At 35.0% G+C, this 17,464-nt stretch overlaps 2 protein-coding genes across 2 annotated transcripts in view; one reads left to right on the top strand and one right to left on the bottom strand.

The window, feature by feature from the left end:
- The window catches only part of htr1fa (5-hydroxytryptamine (serotonin) receptor 1Fa), a 73,278-nt gene extending 63,650 nt beyond the window's left edge, over positions 1–9,628 (top strand). Inside the window, exons 2-3 of the mRNA XM_059342249.1 lie at positions 4,186–4,274; positions 7,956–9,628. Of these exons, the coding sequence (XP_059198232.1) occupies positions 7,957–9,162 (1,206 nt within the window). The 5' untranslated portion in view covers positions 4,186–4,274; position 7,956 and the 3' untranslated portion in view covers positions 9,163–9,628. The remainder of the gene's footprint in view (positions 1–4,185; positions 4,275–7,955) is intronic.
- Positions 1–17,464, bottom strand: part of zgc:152951 (uncharacterized protein LOC569013 homolog) — a 113,922-nt gene that overhangs the window by 7,687 nt on the left and 88,771 nt on the right. The gene's annotated exons all lie outside the window — the stretch shown is intronic.

The raw sequence follows: 17,464 nt of genomic DNA, 5'->3' as shown, positions 1-17,464 counted from the left end.
TTCACACCAAGGTTATAATAGTTTGGGATTTTTCATTAGTTTTAGTTTTAATTTCGTTGTGAATTTTTGTTTTCATATTCAGTTAGTTTTAGTTAGTTTTTAGAGTGAGTTTGCTAGTTTTAGTTTAGTTTTTAGTTTTTGATAATGCTTAGTTTTAGTTTAGTTTTTATTAGTTTTAGTGTTAGTTTTAGTTTTTTTGTAATGGGCTATGTGCCTTCATTTCCTTTGGTTTATCATCTCAGCCCCAATAAGATTATTAACTCTTACAGTTCTGGGTGTTTTGTATTTTGGTTGAAGTGTAAACATCCCAGTCTCAGTAAACATATTTACCATGTGTTCCTGCATGTTGAAATAGAAACACTGAATTATGTATGAAAAAAGTTGACAAATACGAAAACTAAGGACATTTTCACTATAATTTTAGTTAGTTTTGTAACCACATAATACAGTTTCAGTTAGTTATCGTTTTTTTAAAAACTTGTTTTTAATTTTATTTCAGTTAACGAAAATGTTTTTTCAATTTTAGTTTTCGTTATTTTGTTAGTTTTCGTTAACTATAATAACCTTGTTTCACACACACACATACTGGTGTTAGAGGCTACCAGTGCCATTGGTAATTCATTCATGCAGCATCAGGAGCAATTTGGGGTTCAGTATCTTGCTCAAGGATACTTCAACATATAGCTGCCATGGTCGGGGATCGAACCACCAACCTTCCGGTTACTGGATGAAAGCTCTACCAACTGAGCCACCCTACCAGCTTTCCTGGAGATTCTGGTGTTATAGAGGCTATGCTGGTAGACTACAGCCAATGATTATAGAGGCCCTGTATACTAGCCTCTCCAGCTGTTGTTTATCCTGCTGGTAGCACCACCAGACCAGACCAGACCAGACCAGACCAGGATGGACCAGGTGAGCACCCTTCCCATGGTAGCACGGTAGAAGTGGGTCTTGCCTGCTTGACTGACCTCAAATGTCCTCAGCTGACGGAGGAAGTTTAGTCTCTGATGGGCTTTGGGAATAATGAGACTGGTGTTTAGGTTCCATGATATGGACTGATGGATGGTGGTGCCTAAGAAACAGAAGGAGGGGACCCACTCCACTAGTTGGCCATTAATGGAGATGAGAACATGCTGCCTGGCTTTTCCCTGTAGTCAACTATGAGTTCTTTGGTTTTGGTCGCATTCAGGATTAGGTTATTGTCTTCACACCACTGTATTATTGTTTATTGTTTATTGTTAAAAAGATCCCCATTAGCTGTCACCAAAAGTGGGAGGAGCTAGTCTTCCTGGGGTCCACAAGACAAAACAAAAATCACTTAACAATTAAACATTGTAGACATTATTATATACGTCATCAGAAATCATTCAGAATAAGTTATTACATTCATATCTATTACATTAATTCTCACTTTCATACAGTAAATATGTTTTCTAATTCACTACTCACAAATTTAAATAGTAATAATAATAATAAAGTAACTAATTAAAAAGATACTTTACTATTCAGTTCACGTATATTCAGTGGGCAATTATTCCAATAACTGATAGCACGATAAATAACTGTTCTCTTTAAGGCATTTGATTTTGGACATGGTAACATCATCTGACCACCATTAGCTGACCTTGTCTCATAAGAATGAACCTGATCACATCTGACAATTTGGTTATATAAGAAAACAGGTTGAAAAGAATAGACAGTTTTTTGTTGTCAATTTTGTTGTATTGCACGCCAACCTGTACTCTATTATTGCTGCACTAATGCCTCTTAGACCACTACACCTTGATTTTTTACCTTTTTCTGTAAGTCGCTTTGGATAAAAGCGTCTGCTAAATGACTAAATGTAAATGTTTTCTGTCTTATAAGGGGTCCTGGCTGTAAAAAAGATGACCAATCTCTAATTGAAGGTGTTCTTTGTCTCAATATGCTTTACAAACAGCAGATTTTTTCCCACTATAAACCATGAAGCTAAACAAAGAGACGTTGGTGACTCAGTCTTGCTGGCCGTGCCCACACCATGAATGAAGTAGTGAAAGTCATCGTTTGCCTCCTCACTGCTACTACACATTTATACCATTTATACTGTAGAAGATGCTCCGCATTGTTATGATGATGAGAATTATACAACAGTTTTACCACGATTTGACTTCCGTTGCCACTTTTATCCAAAGGTACAGAGTCTAACCAGCAGTAAACATATCTACAACAGTAGAAACATCTTTAGCTGCCTCTTGTCTGAGAGTTTTTCATGGTAAATGATATTAGCTGGTCCTTTCCCAGATGTAATGGGGTTAAGTGAAGTGATTTCTCTGATCTGGTTCAGTTGTCATGTAGCCCTACCTCCCACCCAGCCGCCCCCTGGACCCTCTGTGGGACTGGGAGCGTCTCAGCAGAGACCTGACAGTCAGAGTTTGGCTGCTTCTACTCCAGCGCCACATTAAGTAAAAGTACTGTACTTCTTGTTGTTGCTATAGCAACAGTTCCCACTCATGTCTCCAGGATAGTGTGCAATGCGGAGAGTGAAGGAGAGCTGCAATGACAGTCGTACCTGAGCATTTTAATTGAATTGAAGCAGCAGTTGGTAAATTAATGGTCAGACAATACGAATATATAATCAGTCAACAAACAAACAGGGATGTTGTTGTGTTGAATACAGAATGTTTCTGTCTGAGGTTTTATCACTACAAATGTCCGTACGTTAATGCCAATAATTCCCAAAAAGTTACCTACAAAATTGTTCAATTGCTCAGCTCCACCATCATAAGGACAGATATAGAAAATATTTCCAGCTACATGCCATCACACTGTACAATAACAGATAAAATTATGGTCATAACATACAGTCGCTATACACTTTATGTGTTTTTATGCACACTGTTCACTGCACCTTATTTGTTTCACAGCACCTCTATTTTTATACTGTATATTTATAATTTATTCTGCACTGCAAACAATACTCCTTCTTTAGACATTGTTATTGCATTTTATTGCTTAAATATGCCTATGTTGTTCTTTTTATTTAATTGTGTTATTATTGTCTATCTATCCATCCATCCATCCATACATATATAAATATATATCTTATCCATCCATCCATCCATCCATCCATCCATCCATCCATCCATCCATCCATCCATCCATCCATCCATCCATCCATCCATCCATCCAACCAACCAACCAACCAACCAACCAACCAACCAACCAACCAACCAACCATCCATCCATCCATCCATCCATCCATCCATCCATCCAACCATCCATCCATCCATCCATCCATCCATCCAACCAACCAACCAACCAACCAACCAACCAACCAACCAACCAACCATCCATCCATCCATCCATCCATCCATCCATCCATCCAACCATCCATCCATCCATCCATCCATCCATCACCCATCCATCCATCCATCCATCCACCCAACCATGCATCCATCCATCCAGCCATCCAACCAACCAACCAACCAACCAACCAACCAACCAACCAACCAACCAACCAACCAACCAACCAACCAACCAACCAACCATCCATCCATCCATCCATCCATCCATCCATCCATCCATGCAACCAACCAACCAACCAACCAACCAACCAACCAACCATCCATCCATCCATCCATCCACCCTCCATCCATCCATCATCCATCCATCCATCCATCCACCCTCCATCCATCCATCCATCCATCCATCCATCATCCAACCATCCATCCATCCACCCAACCATCCATCCATCCATCCATCCATCCATCCCTCCATCTATCCATCCATCCATCTTATTTTATTGATCTTGAAAAGCCTCTGAAACAGCATAATGTCGTAATAAAAGAACCCGTTAATAAGAAGTCATATTAATAAGTTAAATGATGACACATGAGCCTCATTAGAAGCCCAAATCTCTCATTGGGTGAATCTTAAAAACTGGAGCCACGGATCCAAAGGGCTTCACATGAGTTATTACAGGTGAATTTATATTCAAAACATGCAAAAAGTAGCTTGTGAGAATCCATTCACTGCATCTGCTGTGTAGGTGGACTCGTCCTTGGCTCTGTCTTTACTTTTTTTGCTTCTAAGTAACTCTTTTTTTCTCTCTTCAATACCCCCCCCCCCCCCCACCCTATTCATCTCCATCTCTCACTCTTTTTACTAACAGATTGTCTCTTTTGTCCCTCTCTCTCTGTGTCCCAGGTGTTGAGGTGATGTGATGGCAGAGGCAGCAGGCCGGACAGATCGGAGCAGCACTGAACCAGCTGATGCACCACAGTAGAGCCTGACAGGTACCAATGGATGCTATGGATAGATTTTTACTTTTTTGGAGTTTTTGGCAAACTTGTTTGGGCAAATAAAGAGTCAAAGCATTGCAATCCAAGACCTTGAACACAGTTTTTAAAGCCCCATTGTCTTTAAAAGCACTTTTTTTTTTAAATGAAAGCTTTCTTTGTTAACACTTTATATTAGGGCAGCAGTTCTCAACCTTGGGGTCGGGACCCCAATTGGGGTCGCGAGATGATTTCTGGGGGTCGCCAAATCATTTTGGAAGTCAGCTCTGTCTCCACTGTGTTAAAGTGTTCATGTGTTAATGTGTTTTAGTCTTTTTGGTCATTTAATGTCTTTTTTGGTCATTTTGTGGTTTTTTTTTGTCATTTTGTGTATTTTCTGGTCATTTTGAGGTCAATTTGTGTCTTTTTTGGTCATTTTGTGTCTTTTTTTGGTCATTTTGTGTCTTTTTTGGTATTTTTTTTCTTTTTTGGGGTTATTTTGTTTCTTTTTTTGGTCAATTTGTGTCTTTTTTTGGTCATTTTGTGTCTTTTCTCGTCATTTTGTGTCTTTTCTGGTCATTTTGTTTACTTTTTTTTATCATTTTGTTTCTTTTTTGGGTGATCTGAACTGTGCGTGTGAGATTGTGTTCGCGGGGGTCGCAGACAACATGCATGTTAAATTGGGGGTCGCGACTCAAAAAGGTTGAGAATAGCTGTATTAGGGAACACACATTCAGCATTAATGTGTTGCTTATTATCATGCAAATAAGTAACATATTGTCTCTTAATGAGTCATTATTCAGTAGTTATTAATGCCTTAATCTGCATGGACTTATTATACAACCAGTAAGACATTAACTAAGAGTTTTCCCTCAATAACCTCAGAATTATTTATTTTTTTCCAGAAATTTTATTGAGTAGGATAAATCCCTTGAGAGGAATCCTCTGGTTTTCGAGGGGGTCCTAAAGTACATTACAAAACAAAACACTCATCAATTTACAGACATACAACAACAAAGACAACAGGCATCAACACAAACATAACAAACAAAAAATGAACACAAGAATGAACACAAGAATAATCACAACCTCTCAATGGCCACATAACATTAGCCTAGTAAAACTGAAAGAAGTAACATAATATTATTGTAAATTGAAATTGCATTTTTAAAAATAAAAAAAATAAAAATGACATAATATTATCTGAAACATGTGCAGTTTAACTCGAAATAAGAATACAGGGCATATTTAAAACTATGAAAAGACGTCAATGATCGTATGTTTAAAGGAAGATTATTCCTCCGATGGCGCTTTGAACTTAAATGCTTTTTTACCAATTGTTTTGTTCACTGTAGGAATGAAAAAGAAATACTGAGATGAGTGTCGTAATTGATATGTTGAGGAATATGGAATCAAAAATTGTTGTAAATAAACAGGATAATTGCAATGAATACATTTAAAAATAAACTGTAGCCAGTGAATATGTCTTCTTATATTGAGTGTGTTATACATGATACAGTGATGAGTGTAAAATAAACAACCAAGAACAAATCTACATAGACAGTTATATGCTTTATTGATTATTAGTAGTAAGTAAGGAAGTTGTTGTATATGAGTTATGATCTTAATATGCTTTACTTTGTATGGACTTTATAATCTCTGCATAGCGGTAAACGAAACCATGGAAACGGCAAATTTCTAAAAATGTCAATTATTTTTTATACTTATTTTACGTCTTATATGTTGTATTTACCATCTTTGTTCACATTCGCAACATTTAAAATTATCCATAGAGCATGGTTGTGCTTTAAAAGTAAAAAAAAAACACAAAAAAAAACGTAATTTACAAAATCAGATCTTTTTTGTGTTTTTTATGTGGTTCAAAAAGTTGATCCAGTAAGTCAAAGTGAAAAAATAATTATCAGGTCATATAGTTGAGGTTGTGCTGAAAAAAATTGTACCAACAAAGCATTGTAAACATTTTAAAGTTGTATTTACAGACAGAATAAAAAAAATAAAAAAACAACAGCTTCCTTACTTACTACTAATATTCAATAATTCTGATGTTATTGAGGGAAAACTCTTAGTTAATGTCTTACTGGTTGTATAATAAGGCCATGCAGAATAAGGCATTAATAACTACTGAATAATGACTCATTAAGAGGCAATATGTTACTTATTTGCATTGATAATTAATGTTGAATATGTGTTCCCTAATATAAAGTGTTATCCTTTCTTTTTTATCCACTTTGACATGTTTTATGTATGCAGAGCAGAAAGAAGAAGGGGGGTGTGGGTTCAGCTCTTGCAATAATTTTATCGTCCTAAAATGCTGAATGACTCATTAAATTCCATGCCAGATTATGACCACATTGAATAACAGCAATATACACAGCATTTGGAATCAAATACCGACTCCAAATGATTTGTCTTGGTCTGAAATGAGAGTTTCTGAAAACACAATTTCCCTAAGCTCCCTTTATGTCTAACACACGACTCTTTCTGCTTCCTGTTCTGCAGAATGGATTTACCCAACTGCACTGATGGGGTTTTTACCACCAACAGCAGTGGGAACCAAGAGATTTCTTAAATTAAGATTATTAAATCTAGAAATAAGCATGTTGAACGATTAAAATAATAAATTAACTCTTAAAACCAGATAAATTAAAGCTGCCAGCAGTGATGAACTGGCCCGAGCAGAGTGACCTGATGATTATTTGGTTCTTACCAAGATAAAAAAAACTTTTTGTGTCTTTTTTAGATGTTTTTTTGTCTTTTATGTCTTTTTTTGTGATTTTGCGTCTTTTGTTTCTTTTTTGGTCATTTTACATCTTCTTATGGGGGTTTTTTGTGTCTTTTTTGTCTTTTTGTGTCTTTTTTTTGGTCATTGTGTGTCTTTTTACATCTTCTTTTGGTCACAAAATTACAAAAAAAGACAAAAAATGTACAAATGAGATAAAATTAAAGCTGCCAGCAGTGATAAACTGGCCAGAGCAGAGTGACCTGATGATTATTTGTTTCTTACCAAGATAAACTTTACGCATCTTTTTTTAGGTGTTTTTTTTGTCGCTTTGTGTCTTCTTTTGGTGATTTTATGTCTTTTGTGTCTTTTTTTTTGTAATTTTTTTGTCTTTTTATGTCTTTTTTTGGTCTTTTTGTGTCTTTTTTTTATCATTTTGTGTCTTTTTACATCTTCTCATCGCAAAATTACCAAAAAAGACAAAAAATGTACAGAGATCAAATTAAAGCAGCCAGCAGCGATGAACTGGCCGAGCAGAGTGACCTGATGATTATTTGTTTCATGTCAAGATAAAAAAAACTTTTTGTGTCTTTTTTGGTGATTTTACCTCTTTTTTTTTGTGTTTTTTTTTAGTCTTTTTGCGTCTTTTTTGTGTCTTTTTTTTGTCATTTTGTGTCTTTTTTGACCATTTTGTTTCTTTTTACATCTTGTTTTTGGTCACAAAATGATTAAAAAAGACAAAAAATGTACAAAAGAGAAAAAAAAGCCAGCAGCGATGAACTTGTTTTATCTTGTTTTTAGAGTTAATTTCTCAACATGTTCAACATGCTTATTTCTAGGAATTCCTCAGCCAATTTTTTCTTCAATCTGCATATAAATAATATAACTTTAGACCAAAAAAGACTCAAAATTGACTCCAAATGATTTTTCTTAATCTCTTCCTGCTTCCTGTTCTGCAGAATGGATTTCCCCAACTGCACTGATGGGGTTTTTGCCAGCAACAGCAGTGGGAACGACACCCTGGAGCCCAGCAGACATCCTCCCAGTAAGATCCTGCTGACGCTGACGCTGTCCGTCCTCGCCGTCCTCACCACCTTCTTCAACTGCCTGGTCATCACCGCCATCGCCGTCACCCGCAAGCTGCACCACCCGGCCAACTACCTCATCTGCTCGCTGGCGGTGACCGACCTGGCGGTGGCGGTGCTGGTGATGCCCTTCAGCATCATCTACATCCAGAAGGAGCGCTGGCTGATGGGCGTGGCCGTCTGCACCATCTGGCTGAGCATCGACATCACCTGCTGCACCTGCTCCATCCTGCACCTCGCCGCCATCGCCATCGACCGCTACCGGGCCATCACGGACGCCGTGGAGTACTCTCGGAAGCGCACGGGGGCCCGGGCGGGCGCCATGGTGGCCGTCGTCTGGCTGATATCCATCCTGATCTCGCTGCCGCCGCTAATCTGGCGCCACTACAGCGGCGACGCCGACCAAGAAGACCAGTGCATCATGATGCACCACCACATCACCTTCACCTTGTACTCCACCCTCGGAGCCTTCTACATCCCGCTCATGCTCATCCTCATCCTCTACTATAAGATCTACCGCGCCGCCCAGACGCTCTACATGCGGCGGGAGGCGAGCCGCGCTAGCCGCCACTCCTGCATGACCAACGGGAGCATGATCCCGGCGTACCCGGCCGGGGAAGGAGACGAAGACGGCGGTCCTCGGAGCCCGGTCCCCGTAAGCCCGCCGGAAAAATCCACCTCCGAACCGTCGACGGAGGAGCCGCCGCGCGAACGCGTCCGCGCCTCGGTGAAGGCGTTCAAGTACAAGCAGCGGCGCCACGAGTCGCGCAGCGAGTCACGGAGCGAGTCGCGCCGCAGCCAGTTCTACCAGGGGCCGCGGATCTCAGGGTCCCGGGAGCGCAAAGCGGCGTCCACGTTGGGGTTGATCATCGGCGCCTTCGTCATCTGTTGGCTGCCGTTCTTCGTCAAGGAGGTGATCGTCAACACGTGCGACTCCTGCAGCACGTCGATGGAGATGGCGGACTTTCTGACGTGGTTGGGTTACCTCAACTCGCTCATCAACCCGCTCATCTACACCATCTTCAACGAAGACTTCAAAAAAGCTTTCCAGAAACTCGTTAGGTGCAGCAATTACCTCTGATGATGACAGTCCTGCATGACCACAACCAGGCGCCGTAAGAAAAGGTGTTTAAAAACCAGATAAAAACAGTAAATCTGAGGGAAATGATCTTGCTGCATGGACAGATAATTTACCTTGACAAGATTTATTAGATTAAGATTATTAAATCTAGAAATAAGCATGTTGAACACTTAAAATAAGGAATTAACTCTTAAAACAAGAATAAAACCAGAATAAAACCAAGATAAAACCAGTTGAAACCAGAATAAAACCAAGATAAAACCAGTTAAAACCAGAATAAAACCATAAAAAAAACAGCTAAAACCAAAATAAAACCACATACAACCAGTTCAAACTACTTAAAACCAGAATAAAACCAAAACATTTCTTAAATTAAGATTATTAAATCTAGAAATAAGCATGTTGAACACTTAAAATAAGAAATCAACTCTTAAAACAAGAATAAAACCAAAATAAAACCAAAATAAAACCAAAATAAAACCAGTTAAAACCAGAATAAAACCAGAAAAAAACAGCTAAAACCAGAATAAAACCACATAAAACCAGAATAAAACCAGTTCAAACCACTTAAAGCTAGCATAAAACCAAAATAAAACCAATATATTTCTTAAATTAAGATTATCAAATCTAGAAATAAGCATGTTGAACACTTAAAAAAAGACACTGACTCTTAAAACAAGAATACAACCAGAATAAAACCAGTTAAAACCAGAATAAAACAAGTTAAAACCAGAAAAAAACAGAAAAAAACAGTTCAAACTACTTAAAACCAGAATAAAACCAAGAGATTTATTAAATTAAGATTATTAAATCCAGAAATAAACATGTTGAACAGAAATTATAAGTAAGAAATCTTATAAATAATAAATTAACTCTTAAAACCAGATAAATGAAAGCTGCCAGCAGTGATGAACTGGCCCGAGCAGAGTGACCTGATGATTATTTGGTTCTTACCAAGATAAAAAAAAAAAACCTTTAGATTTAGAAGTGTTAGATCATTTACCTTGTTTTAAGAGTCAATTCTTCAATCTGCGTATAAATAATGCGACTTTAGACCAAAAAAGACTCAAAATTACCCCCGAAAAAGATGTAAAATGACCAAAAAAATATGTTAAATTACAAAATAGTATGTAAAATTAATCAAAATGACACATAAAAAACCCAAGATGATCAAAATGGGATGTAAAATGACAAAAAAAAGACACAAAATGACCAAAAAATTATGTAAAATTACAAAAGAAATATGTAAAATTAACCAAAATTGACACACAAAAGACCCAAGATGATCAAATAAAGGATGTAAAATGACAGAAAAGACACAAAATGACTAAAAAAATATGTTAAATTACAAAAGAAATATGTAAAATTAACCAACACAAAAAAACAAAACGACAAAAAAAAGACCAATAAGACTTCCAGTCGTGACGTTGTCCTTATTTTAAGCGTACAACATGCTTATTTCTAGATTTATTAATCTTAATTAAACTAAATCTCTTGGTTTTATTCTGTTTCTATTGTGGTTTTATTCTAGTTTTAAGTGGTTTTACTCTGGTTTGAAGAGTTAATTCCTTATTTGAAGTGTTCAACATGCTTATTTCTAGATTTAATCATCTTAATTTAATAAATCTTGGTTTTAGAACTGGTTTTATGTGGTTTTATTTTGGTTTTAGCTGTTTTTTTTATGGTTTTATTCTGGTTTTAACTGGTTTTATCTTGGTTTTATTCTGGTTTTAAGAGTTAATTTCTGATTTTAAGTGTTCAACATGCTTATTTCTAGATTTAATAATCTTAATTTAATAAATCTTGTCAAGGTAAATTATCTGTCCATGCAGCAAGATCATTTCCCTCAGATTTACTGTCTTGATCTGGTTTTTAAACACCTTTTTTTGCAGTGCATGCCCATAAACCACCACATGTAAACATGCAACCAGGAGGAGAAACTAAACTAAAGTAAACTCTGGAGGTCTGAAGTGTTTGACTGTCTACTGACTCAATGATCCTGAGAGACAATAAGGACTAACATCCAGTTTCCAGACGCTCCACCAGCTCAGCATCCAGCTCCTGCAGCCAAGTTCCCCGTTCAAACCGAGTCGTGCTATTAATAGAAGGGCCTGAGATCTGCTTGATGCTAATTGGTGTGTTTGAAAGGACAGTGACATGTTGGTTTTTAGAGACTGGACCCTGCTGACCTTTCTGAGCTCTGCTTCCTGAGCTTTTAGTGATCAGTCCCATTGAAGGCCCTGAAATAGAGGACCATTATATCTATTCCATCTAACCACCCCCCTCCCTCCTCTCTGGAGAACACGTGTAAAATACCACAGCGGACCCACATGTGATTTCCTGTGGCGTTATTAGAGAAGGTGGCATTTATCTGACGGACTGTCTGTCGCCCTGATTGTTGACACAAACTGTTGTTGAATGTGATATGTTTTCAGCAAAACACTCCAACAAATACACTGCAAAAAAGGTCTAAAAACCAGATCAAACAGTAAATCTGAGGGAAATGATCTTGCTGCATGGACAGATAATTTACCTTGACAAGATTTATTGAATTCAGATTGTTAAATCTGGGAACAAGCATGTTGAATGCAAAATATATGCAAAAATGACCAATAAAAAGACACAAATTGACAAAAAAAAGACACAAACTGACCAAAATAGATGTAAAATTAACCACTAAAAAGACACAATGATGAAATTAACTCTTAAAACCAGATAAAGTAAAGCTGCCAGCAGTGATGAACTGGCCCGAGCAGAGTGACCTGATGATTATTTGGTTCTTACCAAGATAAAAAAAACTTTGACAGACACAAATTGACCAAAAAAAGACACAAAATTATCAAAAAAGACACAAAAGTAACAAAAATATATGTGAAATATATATGATCATATATATGACTTAAAATGACACAAATTGACAAAAGAAGGACACAACTTAAACAAAAAAGACACAAAATGAACAAAAAAGACGAAAAATGAACAAAAAAGATGTGAAAATACCAAAAAAGACACAAATTGACCAAAAATAGATGTAAAAATGACTTTAAAAGACACAAATTGACAAAAAAAGGACCACAACTGAAACAAAAAAGACACAAAATTACCAAAAAAGACACAAACTGACCAAAAATAAATGTAAAATGACCACTAAAAAGACGCAATGAAGAAATTAACGCTTAAAACAAGATAAATTAAAGCTGCCAGCATCGATGAACTTTCTTACCAAGATAAAAAAAAAAAACTTTAGATTTAGAAGTGTTAGATAGTTTATCTGGTTTTAAGAGTTAATTTATTATTTTAAGTGTTCAACATGCTTATTTCTAGATTTAATAATCTTAATTTAATAAATCTTGTCAAGGTAAATTATCTGTCCATGCAGCAAGATCATTTCCCTCAGATTTACTGTTTGATCTGGTTTTTAGATCTTTTTTTTACAGTGTATGACATATAAACTTGTAGATTGTTGAAGCTTTTTTGTCATTTAATGGCAACGATACAGGCTTAAATCATCTGGAAAAAAACTGAACAGGAAGTTATTACCTGTCTTTTATTAATTTCACAACACTGAACTGAACATACCATGTTTTAAATGTGTAGATGAACAGCTGAGAATGTCATCAGTGTGAGTAAAATGTTCCATGATATAGGACCAAATCATGTCATTAATAACACTTTGTAAACTATAATTAGAAAAAAATATTTTGGGACCAATATAGCTAAGAATTGAGCTTGTTTCAGCTTTCATCACAAAAGGTTACACTGTAAAAAAGGTCTAAAAACCAGATAAAAACACAAAATCTGAGGGAAATGATCTTACTGCATGGACAGATAATTTCACTATATATATATATATATATATATATATATATATATATATATATATATATACAGTCATGGAAAAAATGACGAGACCACCTTGTTTTCTCCTTGGTTTATTGTTCTTTTTAATGTCTGGTACAACTAAAGATTCATTTGTTTGGACAAATATCATGATAACAACAAAAATAGCTGATAAGAGTTTAATTTAAGAGCTGATATCTAGACATTTAACATGGTTTTATTCAAAATGATTGTGGTTATTATCAAGAATGTTTCCATGACTGTAGATGTAAAAATGACTTTAAAAAATACACAAATTGGCCAAAAAAAAAACACACAAACTGACCAAAAAAGACACAAAATGATCAAAAAAGACACAAAATTACCAAAAATATATGCAAAAAAAGACTAAAAAAGACACAAACTGACCAAAAAAGACACAAATTGACCAAAAAAGACACAAATTGACCAAAAAAAGATACAAAAAAGACACAAATTGACCAAAAAAAGACACAAACTGACCAAAAAAAGACACAAAATGACCAAAAAAGGCACAAAATGATCAAAAAAGACACATTACCAAAAATTTATGCAAGAATGACCACTAAAAAGACACAAATCGACCAAAAAAAGATACAAAAAAGACACAAATTGACCAAAAAAGACACAAATTGACCAAAAAAAGACACAAATTGACCAAAAAAAGACACAAACTGACCAAAAAAGACATATAATGACCATTAAAAAGACACAAAATTACCAAAAAAGACACTAACTGACCAAAAAAAGACACAAAAAAGACACAAACTGACCAAAAAAAACCACAAACTGACCAAAATAGATGTAAAGATGACCACAAAAAAAGACACAATGATGAAATTAACTCTTAAAACCAGATAAATTAAATCTACCAGAAGTGTTAGATCATTTATCTTGTTTTAAGAGTTAATTTCAACAGTGTTCAACATGCTTATTTCTAGATTTAATAATCTTAATTTAATAAATCTTGTCAAGGTAAATTATCTGTCCATGCAGCGAGATCATTTCCCTCAGATTTACTGTTTTTATCTTGTTCTTAGACCTTTTTGTTTGCAGCGTAACTTTTGGCGAGGGCTTTAATATTAATATTTCGGGGGGTTACAGGTTCTATGAGACACTGCCACTTTAATTGATGCTTTGCACAAAGTTCCTTGAAGCTTTTCTCTGAGTATGTATTTATTTATTTATTAATCTTTATGTGTCCTGGAGGCATTGAATACCCCGTCCCATCTCCTCCCACGCTCTGACAGCATCAGGTCAATGAATGTGAGAAGCTCCGGAGCAGAAATCCTCATTACAGCGTTCCCACTCAGCTACCTGGAATAGAAACTACTATTTCTTTACTGCCTCCAAGAGGGCACATGATATGTTGATGGAAACATTGTGGATGAGTCATGTGTGAGGGTGTACTGTACGCCAGGAAGAGAACACAAAGTGTGTCATACACACACACAAACACACACAAACACACACAAACACGTCCATCTCTGACAGTACGACCAGTATTTGTATACTGTTTCTTTCTTTGTCTCTCACTGTCTCAATAATCAATAATAAACAACCCACATATGAATGATGTTCTTCTGTGAGTTAATGATCATTTTAAATATTTTTTTGGTGTGTGAGTCATGAGTACAGTATGTGTATAGAATAAAGCAAAGGTCTCACACTCAAATTATTACCTGGGGGGCAGTATCAAAATGACCAATAAAAGACAAATGACAAAAAAAAGACACAAAATGACATAAAAAAAAACCCTAAATTACTTTAAAAAAGACACAAAATGAATAAAAAAAGACACAAAATGACAGAAAAAAAACCCTTAATTGCTTAAAAAAGACTCAAAATGACTAAAAAAAGACTCAAAATGACTAAAAAAAGCACAAAATGACAAAAAAAAAGACAGAAAATGACAGAAAAAAAATTAATTACTTAAAAAAGAAACAAAATGACCAAAATCACACAAAGTGACTAAAAAAGACACAAAATTACCAAAAAAAGACGCAAAATTACTAAAAAAAGGACACAAAATTACTAAAAAAAGACACAAAATGACAGAAAAAAAAACTAAATTTCTTTAAAAAGACACAAAATGAGCAAAAAAAGACACAGCATTTCTAAAAAAGGACACAAATTGACAAAAAAAGACAGAAAATGACCAAAAATATATGTAAAAATTACAAAAAAAAGACACAAATTGACCAAAAAAGAAACAACTTGAACAAAAAAGACACAAAATTGCACAAAAAGACAGAATTACAAAAAAAAACACGGATTTATTTAAAAAAGACACAAAATTACTAAAAAAAGACACACAATTATTTAACAAAAGACACAAAATGACCAAAAAAAGTAATTAAAGGGACCTTCCACACACAACACAGTAAAGTGCCATTCATATAAAACTCAAATTAAACTTTCATATCAAGGTGGGGGCCACAAAATATCGTCACGAGGGCCACAATTGGCCCGCGGGCCACCAGTTTGAGGCCCATGGAATAAATGACTCATCACTGATAACCTTTATTCACACAAACACACACAAACACACACAAACACACACAAACACACACAAACACGTCCATCTCTGACAGTACGACCAGTATTTGTATACTGTTTCTTTCTTTGTCTCTCACTGTCTCAATAATCAATAATAAACAACCCACATATGAATGATGTTCTTCTGTGAGTTAATGATCATTTTAAATATTTTTTTGGTGTGTGAGTCATGAGTACAGTATGTGTATAGAATAAAGCAGGGGTCTCACACTCAAATTATTACCTGGGGGGCAGTATCAAAATGACCAATAAAAGACACAAATGAGTAAAAAAACACACAAAATGACTAAAAAAAAACACAAAATGACAGAAAAAAACCCTTAATTGCTTAAAAAAGACTCAAAATGACAAAAAAAAAAAAAAAGACACAAAATGACTAAAAAAAAGCACAAAATGACAAAAAAAAGACACAAAATGACAGAAAAAAAATTAATTACTTAAAAAAGAAACAAAATGACCAAAATCACACAAAGTGACTAAAAAAGACACAAAATTACCAAAAAAAGACGCAAAATTACTAAAAAAAGGACACAAAATTACTAAAAAAAGACACAAAATGACAGAAAAAAAAACTAAATTTCTTTAAAAAGACACAAAATGAGCAAAAAAAGACACAAAATGACCAAAAAATATATGTAAAAATGACTAAAAAAAGACACAAAATGACAAAAAATATATGTAAAAATTACTAAAAAAAGACACAAATTGACCAAAAAAGAAACAACTTGAACAAAAAAGACACAAAATTGCCCAAAAAGACAGAATTACAAAAAAAAAACACGAATTTATTTAAAAAAGACACAAAATTACTAAAAAAAGACACACAATTATTTAACAAAAGACACAAAATTACCAAAAACAGTAATTAAAGGGACCTTCCACACACAACACGGTAAAGTGCCATTCATATAAAACTCACATTAAACTTTCATATCAAGGTGGGGGCCACAAAATATCGTCACGAGGGCCACAATTGGCCCGCGGGCCACCAGTTTGAGGCCCATGGAATAAATGACTCATCACTGATAACCTTTATTCACACAAACACACACAAACACGTCCATCTCTGACAGTACGACCAGTATTTGTATACTGTTTCTTTCTTTGTCTCTCACTGTCTCAATAATCAATAATAAACAACCCACATATGAATGATGTTCTTCTGTGAGTTAATGATCATTTTAAATATTTTTTGGTGTGTGAGTCATGAGTACAGTATGTGTATAGAATAAAGCAGGGGTCTCACACTCAAATTATTACCTGGGGGGCCGCTGGAGGCAGTATCAAAATGACCAATAAAAGACAAATGACAAAAAAAAGACACAAAATGACATAAAAAAAAACCCTAAATTACTTTAAAAAAGACACAAAATGACCAAAAAAAGACACAAAGTTACCAAAATAGGACACAAAATGACAAAAAAGACACAAAATGACAGAAAAAAACTAAATTACTTAAAAAAGACACAAAATGACAAAAAAAGACACAAATGACTAAAAAAAAAGACACAAAATTACTAAAAAAGGACACAAATGACTAAAAAAAGACACAAAATGACAAAAAAAGACACAAAATGACAGAAAAAAAACCTAAATTGCTTAAAAAAGACACAAAATGACCAAAAAAATACACAAAATTACTAAAAAAGGACACAAAGTGACAAAAAAAAGACACAAAATGACCAAAAAAAGACACAAAATGACTAAAAAAAGACACAAAAATGACAAAAAAAGACACAAAATTACTAAAGAAGGACACAAAATGACAAAAAGACGCAAAAATGACTGAAAAAGAAAATGGAAATGGAAAGAAAGAAAATGAAATGGCCAAAAAAGACAGAATTACAAAAAAAAACACAAATTTATTTTAAAAAGACACAAAATC

This window comes from Centropristis striata, chromosome 10 (assembly GCF_030273125.1).
Source record: "Centropristis striata isolate RG_2023a ecotype Rhode Island chromosome 10, C.striata_1.0, whole genome shotgun sequence".
NCBI lineage: Eukaryota > Metazoa > Chordata > Actinopteri > Perciformes > Serranidae > Centropristis > Centropristis striata.
Note: the sequence above shows the minus strand (reverse complement) of the source record. Positions and strands in the feature narration are given on the sequence as shown.